This window comes from Trachemys scripta, chromosome 15, assembly GCF_013100865.1.
Source record: "Trachemys scripta elegans isolate TJP31775 chromosome 15, CAS_Tse_1.0, whole genome shotgun sequence".
Classification (NCBI taxonomy): domain Eukaryota; kingdom Metazoa; phylum Chordata; order Testudines; family Emydidae; genus Trachemys; species Trachemys scripta.
The window spans coordinates 6,456,453-6,472,376 of record NC_048312.1 but is presented as its reverse complement, the minus strand read 5'-3'; the positions used below and the strand labels follow the sequence as shown (position 1 = coordinate 6,472,376).

The following is a 15,924-nucleotide window of genomic DNA, read 5'->3' as shown; positions in this document are numbered from 1 at the left end:
GCGGCCGGGGCCGGGGGGGGGGCGCGGGGGTAACATCACCTGCCCGGGGGGGGTGGGGTCCTGGGGTAACAGCCCCAGGGGGGATATTGGGGTAACGGCCCCTGCCCGGGGGGGGCACTGGGGTAACATCACCTGCCCCTGGGGGGTGGGGTCCTGGGGTAACAGCCCCAGGGGGGATATTGGGGTAACGGCCCCTGCCCGGGGGGGGGCACTGGGGTAACGTCACCTGCCCCTGGGGGGTGGGGTCCTGGGGTAACAGCCCCAGGGGGGATATTGGGGTAACGGCCGCTGCCCCCAGGGGGCACTGGGGTAACATCACCTGCCCCGGGGGGGTGGGGTCCTGGGGTAACAGCCCCAGGGGGGAGGGGTTGTTACTGCACTCTCTAGCGTAGGGCTGGTCTGTGCCACCAAGGCCCCATCAGCTACGAGTGTGAGTCAAAGCCCAGCCCGAGCCTAGGGCGGGCAAAAAATTGTAGACGGGGGGGGTCTGCTCCCCGCTACAAAGGTAAGTCACAGCTTATGGGGTGTTACTAAGGTGACCTAAACCCCACTGTCACCATCGCTAGGGCGACTGAAGACTCTCTAGTGTAGAAAGACGCAGTTACACTGTAACTGGGGAAACCTTCCTTTGTTTGGAGGATTGGTATAAGCGCTACCACCACATTACCGACAGTAACTCCTCACCGAACGGTGTAGGTCTGTTCCTGAAAAATGCAACTTTAAGTGAAATGATGTTCAGTGAATCCCATTTCCCCCTAAGAATTAATGTAAAGAGGGGAGATAGCATGGCCGACAGAGCTACACCCTGAGTGTATGTGAGAGAGAAAGAGATGTGCATTGCCCCTTTAAGTATGCTGACCCCACTGTAAGTATATTGCCTTTTTAAGTAGATCAGCAAGTTACCTCGCTCATGAGCCCTGTCGTGTCGTCTTCCCCCCCCCCCTACGAAGATGGTGTAAGTGGGGGGGGCAGGAGCTGGGGGGGAGGGGACACCCTGACATTAGCCTCCCTCATCTTCCCCCCTCCCCCCATATAGCAAGCAGGAGGTTCCCGGGAGCAGCTCCAAGGCAGAGGGCAGGAGCAGTACATGGCAGTAGGGCGAGGGACAGCTGAACTGCCAGCAATTGCTAGCCTGCTGGGCGGCTGCCCCACAGGAAACTTAGAGGAGCAGGGAGCTGATAGGGGGGCTGCTGGTCCACGCTGGTTCCAAGCCCCCACCAGCTAGCTCCACGGGGCTGCTCTTTCTGCAAGCAGTGGACAAAGCAGGCAGCTGCCAAACAACGTTATAAGGGAGCATTGCGCAACGTTAAACAAGCCTCTTCTCTAATTGATTAGCAACAAAACAATGTTAACTGAGACGACTTTAAGGGAGGAGTTACTGTATTGCCGGTATAAACTGTGTCTGCACAAGGACAGTTATACCAGCAAACCCATTTCAATGAAGACAAGGTCCTGTTAACATTTAAAAAAAATCACACCCCAATATCTAACAAATTTCCATTGCTGGAGGTTAACTTCATTGGACATGGAGAACAATTGATCATCATCCTCTTTAAACCAGTTCTTAGACTTATCTGGTCTCCCCTCAGTCTTCTTTTCTGAAGATTAAACATGTCCAGTTTTTTTTTTAACCTTTCCTCACAGGGCAGGTTTCTGGAGGAGGAGAGTGGCTCCAGCTAAGAGCATTGCCTAGAAGATTCTCAAATGTCCCATCTTAACTTGCTTAGAGGAGAGGGCCCCCTTGTGCCAAATAACTTACATGTGACCATAAGTCTCAGTTGCACATGACCCCTCATCTTCTGTCCCTGTCAGCCAGGTCTTCCTCTGCTAGGGTCTTCAGTTGTGGGAGCCTAAAGTTAGGCACCTAAATAGAGGTGGCTGAGTTAGCAAGCAGCACAGTTCCTGTTGGATTAAGGGCCTGACATTAGCCTCCATGTTTTAAAACACTGGCTCTAGCTCTTAACTGACCCTTTCATTCTGACATGCCATTAATGGCAACTATCAGAAACTGCTTCCTTGAGAAAAGCACTGCAGAGTGCTCAAGATGCTACAGGCTAGTGATACTCAGACAGTGGTTCAGGAGTCAAATTAGCAATCAGCCTTACCCAATAGAGCCACGGTAGTGTGAATTCATTGTTTCATTTACTATTTGAGATTATATATATATATATATATATATATATATATATATATATATATATATAAAAACATTCTCACAGCAAAGTGACTGACCAAGTATGATTTTATCAACTACAATTGGTTAATAACATAGTAAAAGCCTCTTGATTGGTTAATAATTAAATTACAGTGTTTTAATATGTGCTGCAAAGACCTGCAGGAGACGCATGTTAATAACGGAGATATATCCTATCTCCTAGAACTGGAAGTAGGGTTACCATATGTCCGGATTTTCCCGGACATGTCCGGCTTTTTGGTGCTCAAATCCCCGTCCCGGGGAATTGCCAAAAAGCCGAACATATCTGGGAAAATGCCGGCATCCCTGCCCCGATCCCCTGCTTACTTAAGCGGCTCCGGCAGGCTGCGAGCTGCAGGCGGATTCCCCCGCTGCGGCAGCGGCTGCTGCTGCTGCTCCCCCCAGACCCCTCAGCTCTGCAGCTGAAGAGCCGAGCTGCCCAAGCGCTACCGGCTTCACGGTTTGCCGGGCAGCCCCCAGACCTCCAGACCCTGCGCCCCGGGCCGGGCGCTTCCCCAGCGCAGTCAGAGCCCGGGAGGGGAAGCGCCCGGCTAGGGCGCAGGGTTTGGAGGTCTGGGGGCTGCCTGGCAAACCGTGAAGCCGGTAGCACTCAGGCAGCCCTTTTTGCGTGGCTGGGAGGGAGCAGGAGGGGGAATGCAGGGCACTCAGGGCAGGGCCGGCTTGGACTTTTTTGCCGCCGCAGGCAAAAAAGCCTCCTGCTGCCCCCCCCCGGCGGGGAGCGCGGCCATGGCCCCGCTCTCCCCGGCTGGCCAGAGCTCCGGGGGGAGAGCGGTGAGCCCGGCCGCGGCCCCACTCTCCCCGGCCGACCGGAGCGCCAGGGGAGGGCGGCGAGCCCACTGCAGCTCCACTCTCCCCAGGTGAGCGCCGCCCCCCTCCAGGTGCCGCCCCAAGCACATGCTTGGAGGGCTGGTGCCTGGAGCCAGCCCTGGGTAAGGGGAAGGAGCGGAGTTGGGGCAGGGCCAGGGCCCCATGAAGTGTCCTCTTTTTAAAAACTTTTAGTATGGTAACCCTACTGGAAGGGACCTTGAAAGGTCATCAAGTCCAGCCCCCTGCCTTCACTAGCAGGACCAAGTACTGATTTTGCCCAGATCCTTAAGTGGCCCCCTCAAAGACTGAACTCACAAGCCTGGGTTTAGCAGGCTAATGCTCAAACCACTGAGCTATCCCTCCCCCATTGAAGAGCCACTTGCAGCTCTCGAGCCTCAGTCTGAGTATCGCTGTTCTAGGCCTTTTGACAACTCCTTCTACTCAAGCATGCTTCTTTGCACCCCTCTCCACCCAATCTCTCTCTCAGCTGACCAGGCAGTAGCCACACCCCTTTATTCTTGCTGCCTTGCCCCATCCTGTCCGGGTTCGTTACTGCCCCAAAGCTCATCAAGTAAAAATACACCAGGACAGCATGTTTTACAATCCTGCTGTATTCTAGAGTGAATTTCCTGACAAGTGGGAATTGTTTTCATGGCACAGTTTCCCTCTGCAATAGCAGAAGCTTTGGCACAATCCATGGTGAATGTTTAGCTATTGACCAACAACTTTCAAACCTCCCCTACACCAGGTAGACAAGGAAATGACCCAGATGTAATCGATGGGGAAATGCCTTTGAGAGTGTACAAATCTGTCAAGATACTGTGGTAGCTGTACTAAGTTAATAATTATTTGTATGGCAGTAGTGCATAGAGGCCCTGATCAGAGCTCCAATGTGCCAGGCATTGTACACATACAGCACCTGCCCCAGTGTTTAAATCCACATCAGAGACTGTTATCACTGGAATTTAAAAAATATATATAATATGTAAACATTTCTATTAAAGTTATGTTTTGCAAATTATTTTTTAGAAAGCCTAAATTGACCTGAGTATCCATTTGAATGTAAATCCGCTATACATTTTGGAAGCTTCACTGCCCCCTTTTGACATTCCAAAACATATCTTCCTTGAATGACAAGTAAATCTCAGACAGCCTTTCTACATTAAAAATAAATAGGTTCTAGAACACAGGTTGTTTGGGGCCCCAGCAACCCAAATGGAAATTTTCTTACTCAATCCCTTCCTTTCTAGTAGAATAATCCCACACAATCCATAATGGATGGGCTTTTTCCCTGTGGGATTTGGAGGTACAGGGATGTAGCCAGGGCTCTGGGAACATCACACATCACTCCCAGTCACTAGAAAAGTTCTTCCATTTATCTATTTCTTTTTGATTTCTAAATAATAAGAAGGGCCCCTGCACAGTCTCTGAGCAATAGCAAGAATGCAAGACAAAGGTGACGAGAATAACCATTTATTAAAGGAGATACAGTACACTCAATTCTTTAAATTAATACTGATTTCCCTGCTTTTGTTCCTATTACTATAATACATTCGTTACCCCCAATTTAAAATTATTAGATTGACTTTATATCATGTGCCAGATACTTGGTTGATAATCTTGAGAAAAATACATCAAAGGTTTATATACAGTTATATAAAAGAGTAAACCCTATACTGTATATTGTACAGGTAGCAGGGAAGATACAGTATAGTTTCAGTCCTTTTTTACATATGCTAGAAGACATTCAAAAGAAGATAGATTTAAACCATCTGAATAAATGATTTAGGGTCTGATGGGTCCACCCTGGCTCATGTTGAGTGTTTTCTTACTATATGAGCAGCCCCTCTGAAACTAATTTAACTGTCTGTGTAATAAGGTACATCTCAACATTAGTACGAGTGACACAAGCTAGACCACGTTGTGTTCTGATGGTTTAGATTTCTTCATTCCTTGTTATGTTTTTGCTTATAAGAAAATCCACAATTATTAATGTTGAATTTTCCATGTTACATTCATCTGAAAATAAAATAAAAACCAGGGAAACCATATCATGAAATAGTTAGCATAAATGCTTCATTTCCTATGAACTTTACTGAAAACCTGCTAGAGGATACAAGTGTGCTGAAAGATTTTTTTCACAGGAAACACATTAATAAAAATCTCCCAATACTGAGGTGGTTTTATATTTTTAAGTCAACAAATGAAGTAGTCATGTTGTACTGTTTATCCCATAAACAGGTCCTGTGATGACTGCTAATAAAATTTAAAAACGTGAATGAGAAGACATGTTTTTTCCAAAATATATTTTTTAATATATATATGTATATATACACACACACACTGTATAGGAGCTGAAATAATGCAAAAAATGGATGTCACATAAATGGTAGTAAGTGTGCACAGCATACAGGTTTTTAAAAATTCCCCACAGTAGCTTATGTTTTCTTACCTGCTTCATGATTTTATAAATTTCATACTGTAGTCCAATGGAAAGAAAGGCACTACGTATATATGTAGTGCACAGAGCTCATGTTCTTTGATCAAGAGCACAGTAAAATAGTTAACGAGTAGATGAAAATAAAGATGAAATATTTCTCAACTCATTCCAGTGTCAAAAGCTTAAAAAAATCTAAATATACAAATGCAGCCTTAAAATGTCTTAGTGCAAATATGAAAATTAACAGCATAATTTTAAGGTCTTTAAATAAGCTATAACATAACTATAATACTTTGTTCCTATACATTTTTCCTATAGATAAATTTAATGGCATAGGGGACATTTCTTGTTAGAAATTGTTCATACCCAGAATTTGGGAATAAATGACAAAAAGTAATTATTAAATAATTTATTTATACTTCACTTTAGTTTATTAAGGGGGGGGAATAAGATCTTTATGAATGGAAGATCAAAATATCTATAGGTTTGAAACCGAGGATGTGTGTGTCAAGAATCACTGTCCCTTTTCCTGATGTCTGTACACACAAATGCTGGTGGGGTAAACTGTCGAATTAGTGCATACAAATAAAGTTTGTTTTCCTGGCTTTGTATTGTATTAGAAGGTCTCGTCGTCATTGCAATTGGTTGTCCAGTGCCCGAACACCTCACAGATTTCACAATAGGGGCGCTCTTCTTTTCTGCTGCCATGATAAGTCGAATGGGGAGGGTCATCGGATGCCTGTGCCTGAGTAGGACAGTCTTCAGTTTCATGGAGATCAAAGCAGTCGCAAATATCACAGAAGAGGCGAGGTTTTTTCTTTGACTGATTTTCATCCTCGCTGCAAGATCAAAATTGGTATAGGTTAGGGTGGATATTCTCTTAAAGGAGAACAAACCCAAAGGACATTATTATAAACTTCCACCAAAAAAAACCAAAAAACTTTTTTTTTTAAAATAAAAGTTTATAACAACATCCAATGCTGTTAAAACCAAGGCATATATCAGTGGATCACAAGCAGTGAAGAGAATCATTGGGGTGGGGGGCGGCAAAGCTTCTGGATTCCCCCATAGCCCTGCAGTTGCTCAGATTCTCACATGGTGATAATACCCACTCTCGCCATTAAACAAAGGATTCATTACATTTTGAAATCTACACAAATACACATCCACTATTTCAAAGGCATTTGTATGAAGTGGTAAAAATAGTTTCTTTTTTCATTGATACAGGGGATACACCACCAGCATTATTTAAAAAAATGCTGAGCTCTGCACTGGTTCCTCCACATTTGCATTCAGATACCAGCTTCTAGGAGTAGAGAGTGTTTTCCTAATTTGTAGCAGGCCAGGGTCACTGTTGGGAATTGATAACTAGGACCTGCTGATGTTTGTTTCAGAGCTGCAGAGAAACAGCATGTGCTACCAGCTAGAAGTTAGAGATGGACCAGAAAAAGTCTGGATCCAGCCACCCCACAGATATGGGCAAGTCACGTTTGCACTTCATGGCTCAGGTCTCTCTCTGTCGGCAGTCAGGCTGACCTGCTGCAGCTGCACAGACTGACAGAAGTGATTTATAGTGGAATCAGCACAACATAAACCAAACACCTTTTCTTTTAATATTAATACCTGTCATAATTGTTTATCTCCTCATTGCCATTGAGAGCTGCTTCAGACATCATTTCCACCTTCAACTTTAATTCTTCATTTTTCCTTTGAAGATCCACTATTACTGAATTCAGGAAGTCAATCTGGGAGATTTAGAACAAAGAGTAACATATTTAGAACCAAAAGACATTCCGAAGCCTTAGGATTACACTTGTACAGAAAACATCAGCAAAAATTAGACTGCATTACCAATATGCAGCACAGAAATGGTGGTTGAATGTCACAGAAAGGAGCTGTTCGCTTTTACCATTAAAATAGTCACGCTATGAAAAATACATTAAGGGATGGAGGGCTTTCAAACCAAGAAAATATTTCAAGCATCTCTGAGTTGTGTGAATTCTGACCAGCAACTAACAATGGTTCACCCAACAGCTGGCCAGTCTGAAACACAATGGTGGGTCTCAGCCCAGCTTCCAGTGGATATGTGACCACATTGCAGAACTATTACCACATCAGGCGTTCCTGCTGACAGCTTCAGCAGAGTCCCAAAGGGCTTGTCCCTAGATCAACCCCTCTCCAGAAGGTGTCTTAAATGTATTGGTAGGGCCAGGGGAGCAGCTCAAGGGAAGCCTCCACTACATAGGCCTGTGCTGTATCTGTTCGGTGGCTAAAACAGAACATTTTCCAGTGTTGTCCCTCAGAATCTGAGGAGAAGACTGAGGCAAGGAACAAATTCACCATTGACAATCCAGGAAAAAAAAAAGTAAACTGGATCAGAACATGGCACTCTGCTCTTCATTTGATAATCTCACTGTGCCAGGATGTCTTTGATCACAAACATAATGGAAACATGAATGGTATTTGTTTCTCCATTCTCACCCACCAAAGCACCCAACATGTCCCCATTCACCCCTCCATTAAATGGAACTGTACATTACCTCCTAATTATGTAACAGTGTGAGAGACTAATGCCGTATCTATTAGCGTTCATCTAATCACGGTAATAAACTGAGGATGGGGGACAGCTACGCAGACAATGTTACCATCATTCCTTTAATGCATTTTTATGAAGAAATTTAAAGATTTTGATAAGAATTATGCAGCTTGGCTGCATATAGTGTATCAAAATTGCATCTTTTTCTTTGAACCTGACTTATTAGTGAGGCACCATGGGTATAACAGGTGCATGGGCCCTAAATGGGCAATGGAATAATACAGGGCATGCATTATCTCTGAACTTGGGCCCCCCAAAGGCAGTCTGAACCCCCAGACCAGACTGCAGACATTTACAGCATTCTGATAAAAGACCATATGAGTTTTCCCATAGCTGAATAGAAAGCAGCTAAGTGAGCTAAGCAATACACAGCAAAATTAATGTAGCGAATAAAAAAGCGTAGAAAGCAGAAACAAACCATATGCTGATTGGAGGAAAATGTTGCCAGCAACGGATGAAAGCAAGGGACACGAAGAGAAAAAAAACAGAAAAAGAAACCAGAGGTTAGAATGTTAATGACACTGCTTCTAATCTATACACACACTATGTTACTAGGAAACAGATTGGTATTCCCCATTCCAGGACTTTAACTTGTAACCAAATAAACATACAATCATAGAAGATTATGGTTGGAAGATATCTCAGGAGATCATCTAGTCCAACCCCGTGCTCTAAGCAGGACCAACACCAACTAAATCATCCCAGCCAGGGCTTTGTCAATCTGGGCCTTAAAAACCTTTAAGGATGGAGATTCCACCACCTCCCTAGGTAAGTTATTCCAGTGCTTCACTACCCTCCTAATGAAATAGTTTTTCCTAATATCAACCTAGATCTCCCCCACTGCAATTTGAGACCATTGCTCCTTGTTCTGTCATCTGCCACCACTGAGAACAGTTAAGCGCCATCCTCTTTGGAACCCCCCTTCAGGTAGTTGAAGACTGCTATCAAATCCCCCCTCACTCTTCTCTTCTGCAGACTAAACAAGCCCAGTTCCCTCAGCATCTCCTTGTAAGTCATGTGCCTCAGCCCCCTGATCATTTTCGTTGCCCTCCACTGGACTCTCTCCAATTTGTCCACATTATTTCTCTATTGGGGGCCCCAAAACTGGATGCTCCAGATGTGGCCTCACCAGTGCTGAATAGAGGGGAATAATCACTTCCCTTGATCTGCTGGCAATGATCCTACTAATGCAGCCCAATATGCCGTTAGCCTTCTTGGCAACAAGGGCACACTGCTGACTCATATCCAGCTTCTTGTCCACTGTAATCCCCAGGTCCTTTTCTGCAGAACTGCTGCTTAGCCAGTCGGTCCCCAGTCTGTACTGGTGCATGGGATTCTTCCATCCTAAGTGCAGGACTCTGCACTTGTCCTTGTTGAACCTCATCACATTTCTTTTGGTCCAAACTTCCAATTTGTCTAGGTCACTCTGGACCCTATCCCTACCCTCCAGCATATCTCCCTCTCTCCCCAGCTTAATATCCGCGAACTTGCTGAGGGTGCAATCCATCCCATCATCCAGATCATTAATAAAGATGTTGAACAAAACCGGCCCCAGGACCGACCCCTGGGGCACTCCTCTTGATACCAGCTGCCAACTAGACATCAAGCCATTGATCACTACCCGTTGAGCCCGACAATCTAGCCAGCTTTGTATCCACCTTTAGTCCATTCATCCAATCCATACTTTTTTAACTTCCTGGTAAGAATACTGTGGGAGACCATATCAAAAGCTTTGCTAAAGTTAAGATATATCACATTCACTGCTTTCCCCATATCCACAGAGCCAGTTATCTCATCATAGAAGGCAATCAGGTTGGTCAGACATGACTTGCCCTTGATGAATCCATGTTGACTGTTCCTAATCACCTTCCTCTCCTCCAAGTGCTTCAAAATGGTTTCCTTGAGGACCTGCTCCATGATTTTTCCAGAGATTGAGGTGAGGCTGACTGGTTTGTAGTTTCCCAGGTTCTCCTTCCCTTTTTTTAAATATGGGCACTATATTTACCTTTTTCAATCGTCTGGGACCTCTCCTGATTGCTATGAGTTTTCAAAGATAATGGCCAATGGCTCTGAAATCACACCAGCCAATTTCCTCAGCACCCTTGGATGCATTAGATCTGGTCCCAGGGACTTGTGCTTGTTACATATTACATTCTACTCATCTTTAAACAGGTGAAATTGTTTCATGGTTATGCACGCTATTTTTTGTTTAGCGTCCATGAGGATAGATGCTGCAGGAAACTGGATAGCATGTTAAGTAGCATAAATAACTTTATAGGTTCTTTAGCTAAAGTAATAATTATATTATCATTTGTGTACTTTTTCATAAGCCTTTTACCAGGAATATTCCGTTATACCTGAGCAATTCCCCCCGCCCCCAAGTTTGAGTGAAATTCTGCAGTTAGGTTAATGAAGCAAAGACCAATGTTTTCAACTGCATGACCCTGAAGATAGGTATTTGCTTTTCTGAGGTAGCAAGCATCACAATTCTCATTGGATTAAAGGCTTAGCTTTAGCACCTAGGGTTGAAAATTCTGGCCTTAGCTTTTAACTGACTCTTTTAATTTGACGTGCCATTAATGTGGCCCATCAGCTTCCTTGATCAACTGGGTGTACTCAATAAGCAACAACCCTTCTGGCAGCTCCTCCCACCCAGGCACCTAGGCATGCCCCTTCCCACCAATTCTTCTCAGCTGGCTGGTCAGTTGCTGTGGCCTGTGACCAGCCAGCTGGTCCGGACTCTCTCTGGGGCCCTCTACTTGCCATAAAGTATCCTGTTCTTCTGCCTCTACCCTCTTGCCCTGGTTCCTCCCTGGCTACACATCCCCAAGGCCACTTCCACAGCTGCCACACACCTCTAGGGTGACCAGGTGTCCGATTTGAAAGGGACCGTCCAGATTTTTGGGTCTTTTCTTTCGTACGCTCCTATTACCCCCAACCCCGTCCCGATTTTTCATACTTGCTGTCTGGTCACTCCATCATCCTCTTCCCTCTGCCAGTCATATTCTTCCTCAGCTACTCAGAGAATCAGTAACGAAGGGGTTACAAAGCAATCCATTACAACCTGATTTAGATAGGATCTAGTAAGCTATCTTTGGGAAGACATTTTACTCAAGCCCAGGCTGGTAAAGGTATGTTATTACTTTAGAGTGTGGATATTTCAGATCCACTACCTGGTTCTCCTCTGCTTTTTCTTCTTGGAGTGGATTAGCAGCAGTGTCACCTTTTAAAGAAAAAAGCAAGATGTAAAAATCCTGCAACCTTATTATGAAACACAATAACAAACCAAAACCATGCAAGTTCTCTACCCTCTGGGATAACCTCATGTCCATATATTTCTAAATCAGTCAGTAGAAGCCATCAATAAAGTGACTTATGTTGATATATCTGACATTTAGCACTGGTATGTTATACAGAAGTACTTTCAATATCATAAATTACATGTTCAAGTGATATACAAGCAGTAACTAACCTTTTCAAATTCCCTATGAGGCAAATATTCTCTCCATTTTACAGATGGAGAAACCAAAGCAGAAACTGTAAATGACTTGGAAAAAGGTAGAGGGAGTCCACAAAAAATCTGGGACTAGAACTCACAAGGATCCTGGCTCCCAGTCCTGTGCTAAAACCAGGTCTGATTTCTTTTCCTGGTGTGACAGAACAGGTTTCCAGGAGTCATAATAGACTTCATTAAGAAATGCTCTTTTTCACAGGAAAAATATACCATTTATAGGGATAGGAATTTTAAATGGATTCACACAGATATTTCAGGACAAATTCATCATTGATGTAAGTGGGAGCAACTAGTGACATCAATAATGTTACCAGATTTTAAGATTTTAATTTAGTCCCATTTCCTTCATTCAAAGTCTTACACTTGATTATTGAACAATGGTAAAGCCATCACAGTAGAGGAAGTTCGACATATTAAGATCTCTGCTAATGGTCTGGTTTACAGTACGCAATATTGATCAGTTAACAGCAAAGGTACGAAAATGCTCAAGTCGCCCCGAGAGGGAGCACTGATACAGTACATGGACAGTCTGTGTGTTACCTGAGGAGCTAGTGATAGAAGAAGGCTGTTTCTTGTTCTCTTTGAGTTTCTGCTCCAGGTTCTTCACCTTTTGCTCAAGTTTCAACTTATCGGACTCCAGTGACTGAACTACTGACTGCAAGGTTTTTGCAGAGGCATTTTCTCCACGGAGCACTGTGATCTGCAATAATTAATTGGGAGTGCTTAGGCAGTTTGGAGTAAAACCAAAAGCAATGAGGGAATGTTATTGTAGTAGAATAAATGCTAGATTACCACCAAAAAGATAAGCCAGTAAACATATGACAAACACAAAAAACAATGTTTAAAGCCTACTTTGATTTGAAAAAAAGGAAAGACAGAAATAGCAACAAGCTCTTCAAAAGTGAGTGCTCAAAGCAGGATTTTATATCCCTATTTAGACACCTACGTAAACAAGTGGCCTAATTTTCAGAGGTGCTGAGAGCACCCACAACTCCTAAGGAAGCCAATGGATGCGGAACGCCTCTGAATATCAGCCACCTATTTGGACACCGAAGGAATGATTTAGAAGCTCAACTTTAGGGAGCAGTTTTGGAAAAATCTGTATGTTCCAGAATTCATTAATAAAACGTTTTAAAGAAGCCAATGACACCTTACAGTTTGACTACTATGGTTCTAAAAAGATACCTCATTTCTGAGTTTTTCCAGTTCTTCATCTTTCTCTGTGATCAAGGCACTAGTAACACTGATGGATTTCTGTAAAGAAGCTCTCTCTTCATCTATTTCTTTTTTTAATACGGATTCTCTAAAAGAAAGTCAAAGAGTTCCAGAAATCATCTGAAGAGTTGTTCAGTTAACATTGCTTAAATCAACCAAGAAAATTAGGTTTCATAGTTAATTTAAAATATTAGACTATCATTAGAAAATTTTCTTAAAAGCATGTTCCGGTTCGATATTTCTCTGAGATTTTATATTTGCAAAATCATTTTGGATTTTACTACTGTGGAAACAAAGTAAAAAGTTTACCTACGTAGATACATGCCAGAATCTGCATATCATCGCATCCATTTGAATTTAAAGAAAAAAGTTAATAGATTGGGAAGATATAGAATCAAAAAAAGTGTTGCACAGAATGATCCACAAAAACCTAACTTCAGAGTTGTGTTATTTCTTGGAATAACTATTAACAAGCAACAAAAAGTACATGCAAAGCTCATTATACAATTGTCATGCAAAGCATGGATGATGGTGGACATATCAGCTGGTCCTCACTTATGTCATGTTCTCCATAGGGATATATTTTGAGAACTATTGGGCCTTAACAATAGCTACTGTCTTAGCAGAAGTCCATTCAGAATTTGTTCTTTTACTACACGGAAGTAGACTTTTTAAACCCCAACATGCACAGTTCATAAATGAGTAGGCTGTCTGAAAAACACTCCATTCCTATTTGTTTTCATGCGTTGAGTAAATGACTTAAAAAGTAGTCCAATGGGTTAACAGGTGGTGCAAAATGATACCACCTGGGCACCATATTTAACATTAACCCCACAGTGGTGAGGTCTCAGAGCATCACCGATTGAGCATGTGGATTGAGCATTGAGGAAATAGTTTATCTTCTCAATAGCAAGGGAAAAGAGTGTCAATAATAGCAGACCAGAACAGGAATAACATCCCAAAATGTTAAGGGATATGATAAAGTCTTGTATCTTAATATTCATAAGTGTCCCAATGAGTTCATGTACCCACATAATGAGAACTTGTGCTCTGAGGGCTACTGCTGCAAAAAGACCTTTTAGTTTTGAAAGTCACAGAGTTGCATGACCAACCATGATTTTCAAAACTGAGTGCTCCGAGTTAAGACTCTTACACCCAACATTTAAGCACCTAGAAAAGTGGCCTGATTTTCAAAAGCATGGATGCTCCATCAGTTTCCACTGATCCCCTTCAACAGGAACTGCTAGGACCACCTCGTTTTTGAAAAATCAGACCACTTTTCTAGGTATCTAAATATGGAATTAGGAGCCTAACATTAGGCACCTCCATTTTGAAAATCATGGCCATCTTTTCCAAGTTCTTAACTGTCTTTTTTATTTATATACTTCTGAGAAAACTGACCACCTAATTTAGCTGGAGGAGTACTTAAGTTTCAATCATGAAGGAGCAGATTCTTCAAGAAGATTGAATGTCAATGATTGTCAGCCAAGTAATCAAATGAAACTAAAATCTATTAAGACTATCCAAGTGATCAATATTACAGTATGTCCTTACAGAACAATGCACACTAGATATAGGATAACTGATAGGCCCAAGTTGGAGAATTTTAATATCCATGATATCTACAGTTAGTGAGACCCACGATATCCAGCCCATGACAAACAATACCGTCAATGACTCAGGATTAATAGAAAACTCAAGCAACAATGACAGTACAAGTAATTCTTTCATTGTTAAGATTATGCTTATACTCATGAATGGAAGTAATAAGTGGAGAATCTGGGGTTTATGGAGAGTGATGTACACACCTCACAACATTCAGGTTCCTGTTTTTACAATCAAAGTAAATAGCATGGAAACACAAAATTGAAGTGTTGCACTGATTCAGCAAAGCACTTAAGCCTGTGCTTAACTTTAAGCATGGGAGCAATGTCATGGGTTTTCAATGGGATTACTCACTGCTCTAAATTAAACACATGCTTAAATGCTTTGCTGAACTGGGCACGCAGTGCAGAGTGGTGAGACCGGATAGACAAAGCAAAGTCTGCAGAAACCCCCCCACTGTTTTTTGGGAGTAACGGGAGGGGGCTGATGACACATTGCACGGATCTTCCCCCCCCAACCATAGAGCTCAGACCACACAGTACACTTGGAAGAAGGGAAAATATGTTGTGGAGTTACTGCTCCCAAACCCTTCACGTACAGGGACCCAGTACTATGGGGTTTGTCTTCCCTCAGAAGGCAGCGGTGGAAGGGAAGATGGGAGCCCTTGGGGACTTGAATCAAAATATTGTCCAACATTTCAACTTTGTCAAATCTTTATCTCAAAGCATCACACAAATGTTTTGTACAAAAATCAGTAAAGGACGGATAGCTGACCATTTTTTAATATTGGTAAAAGGAGGAGATACAATGTAGGCACTGGGGAGGTCTGATACGTAAAGGAGGGCAAATTACACTGTACTTAGAGGGGGAGAGATTGCATGCATTTATAAGTACTCTATGTGTGTGTATAACTCTCTATATTATACAAGCACAAAGGAGAAAGAAGAGGGGAGCAGAATGAAGGAGAGAGAACAAGAGGAGGAGAGAAAGATGCCTTTCATGTACCATTGCCTTATCATTTAGAGGGCAGTGTCTTTAGGAAGAAAATCTTGAAGTGTCATGGACCCACTCAGGTATTCTAAAAAGTGCAAAAAGGAAAACCTACAAATACTGTAGGTGTGTTGCTTTAAGCAGTGTTTTCACTTAGGCCTGAATCACATTCACCTATCAGTATCACCAGATAATCCACTCATCTGATATTCTAATCTTCAATATCATCTGCAGTATGAGGTAGTATTAGGGCGAGTTAAACTTGAAGGATGCATGTTGAGTTGGAATTAGCTTTATATAATGACTTGCAAGAGAAAGCAGCTGGAAAATACTCATGATCATCTGGTAATAAGATGGGTGCTGTTATTCAAAATTCATCTCTTCATACCACAAAGGTCTATTTACTAACAAGTCTCTGTCACGGAGTATTGGGGAACTCAGGGCCCTGCACCCCCGGCTTCCTGCGATTCACCATGACTCTCAGCCAGCCAGTAAAGCAGAAGGTTTATTTGGATGACAGGAATACAGTCCAAGACAGGTCT

General features: G+C 43.0%; 1 protein-coding gene across 23 annotated transcripts in view; it reads right to left on the bottom strand.

The window, feature by feature from the left end:
• Nucleotides 1–4,479: 4,479 nt before the first annotated feature.
• CLIP1 (CAP-Gly domain containing linker protein 1) overlaps nucleotides 4,480–15,924 on the bottom strand; it is a 120,482-nt gene continuing 109,037 nt past the window's right edge. For 13 of the 23 annotated variants that reach the window (XM_034791242.1, XM_034791248.1, XM_034791249.1 and 10 more), the window contains 6 exons: nucleotides 12,758–12,875; nucleotides 12,113–12,272; nucleotides 11,232–11,281; nucleotides 8,477–8,482; nucleotides 7,086–7,207; nucleotides 4,480–6,301 (listed from right to left, as the gene is read on the bottom strand). In XM_034791242.1, the coding sequence (XP_034647133.1) occupies nucleotides 6,079–6,301; nucleotides 7,086–7,207; nucleotides 8,477–8,482; nucleotides 11,232–11,281; nucleotides 12,113–12,272; nucleotides 12,758–12,875 (679 nt within the window). In that variant the 3' untranslated portion in view covers nucleotides 4,480–6,078. Of the gene's footprint in view, nucleotides 6,302–7,085; nucleotides 7,208–8,476; nucleotides 8,483–11,231; nucleotides 11,282–12,112; nucleotides 12,273–12,757; nucleotides 12,876–15,924 lie in introns of those variants that run through there. The other 10 variants (XM_034791244.1, XM_034791238.1, XM_034791239.1 and 7 more) reach the window with 3 other exon arrangements.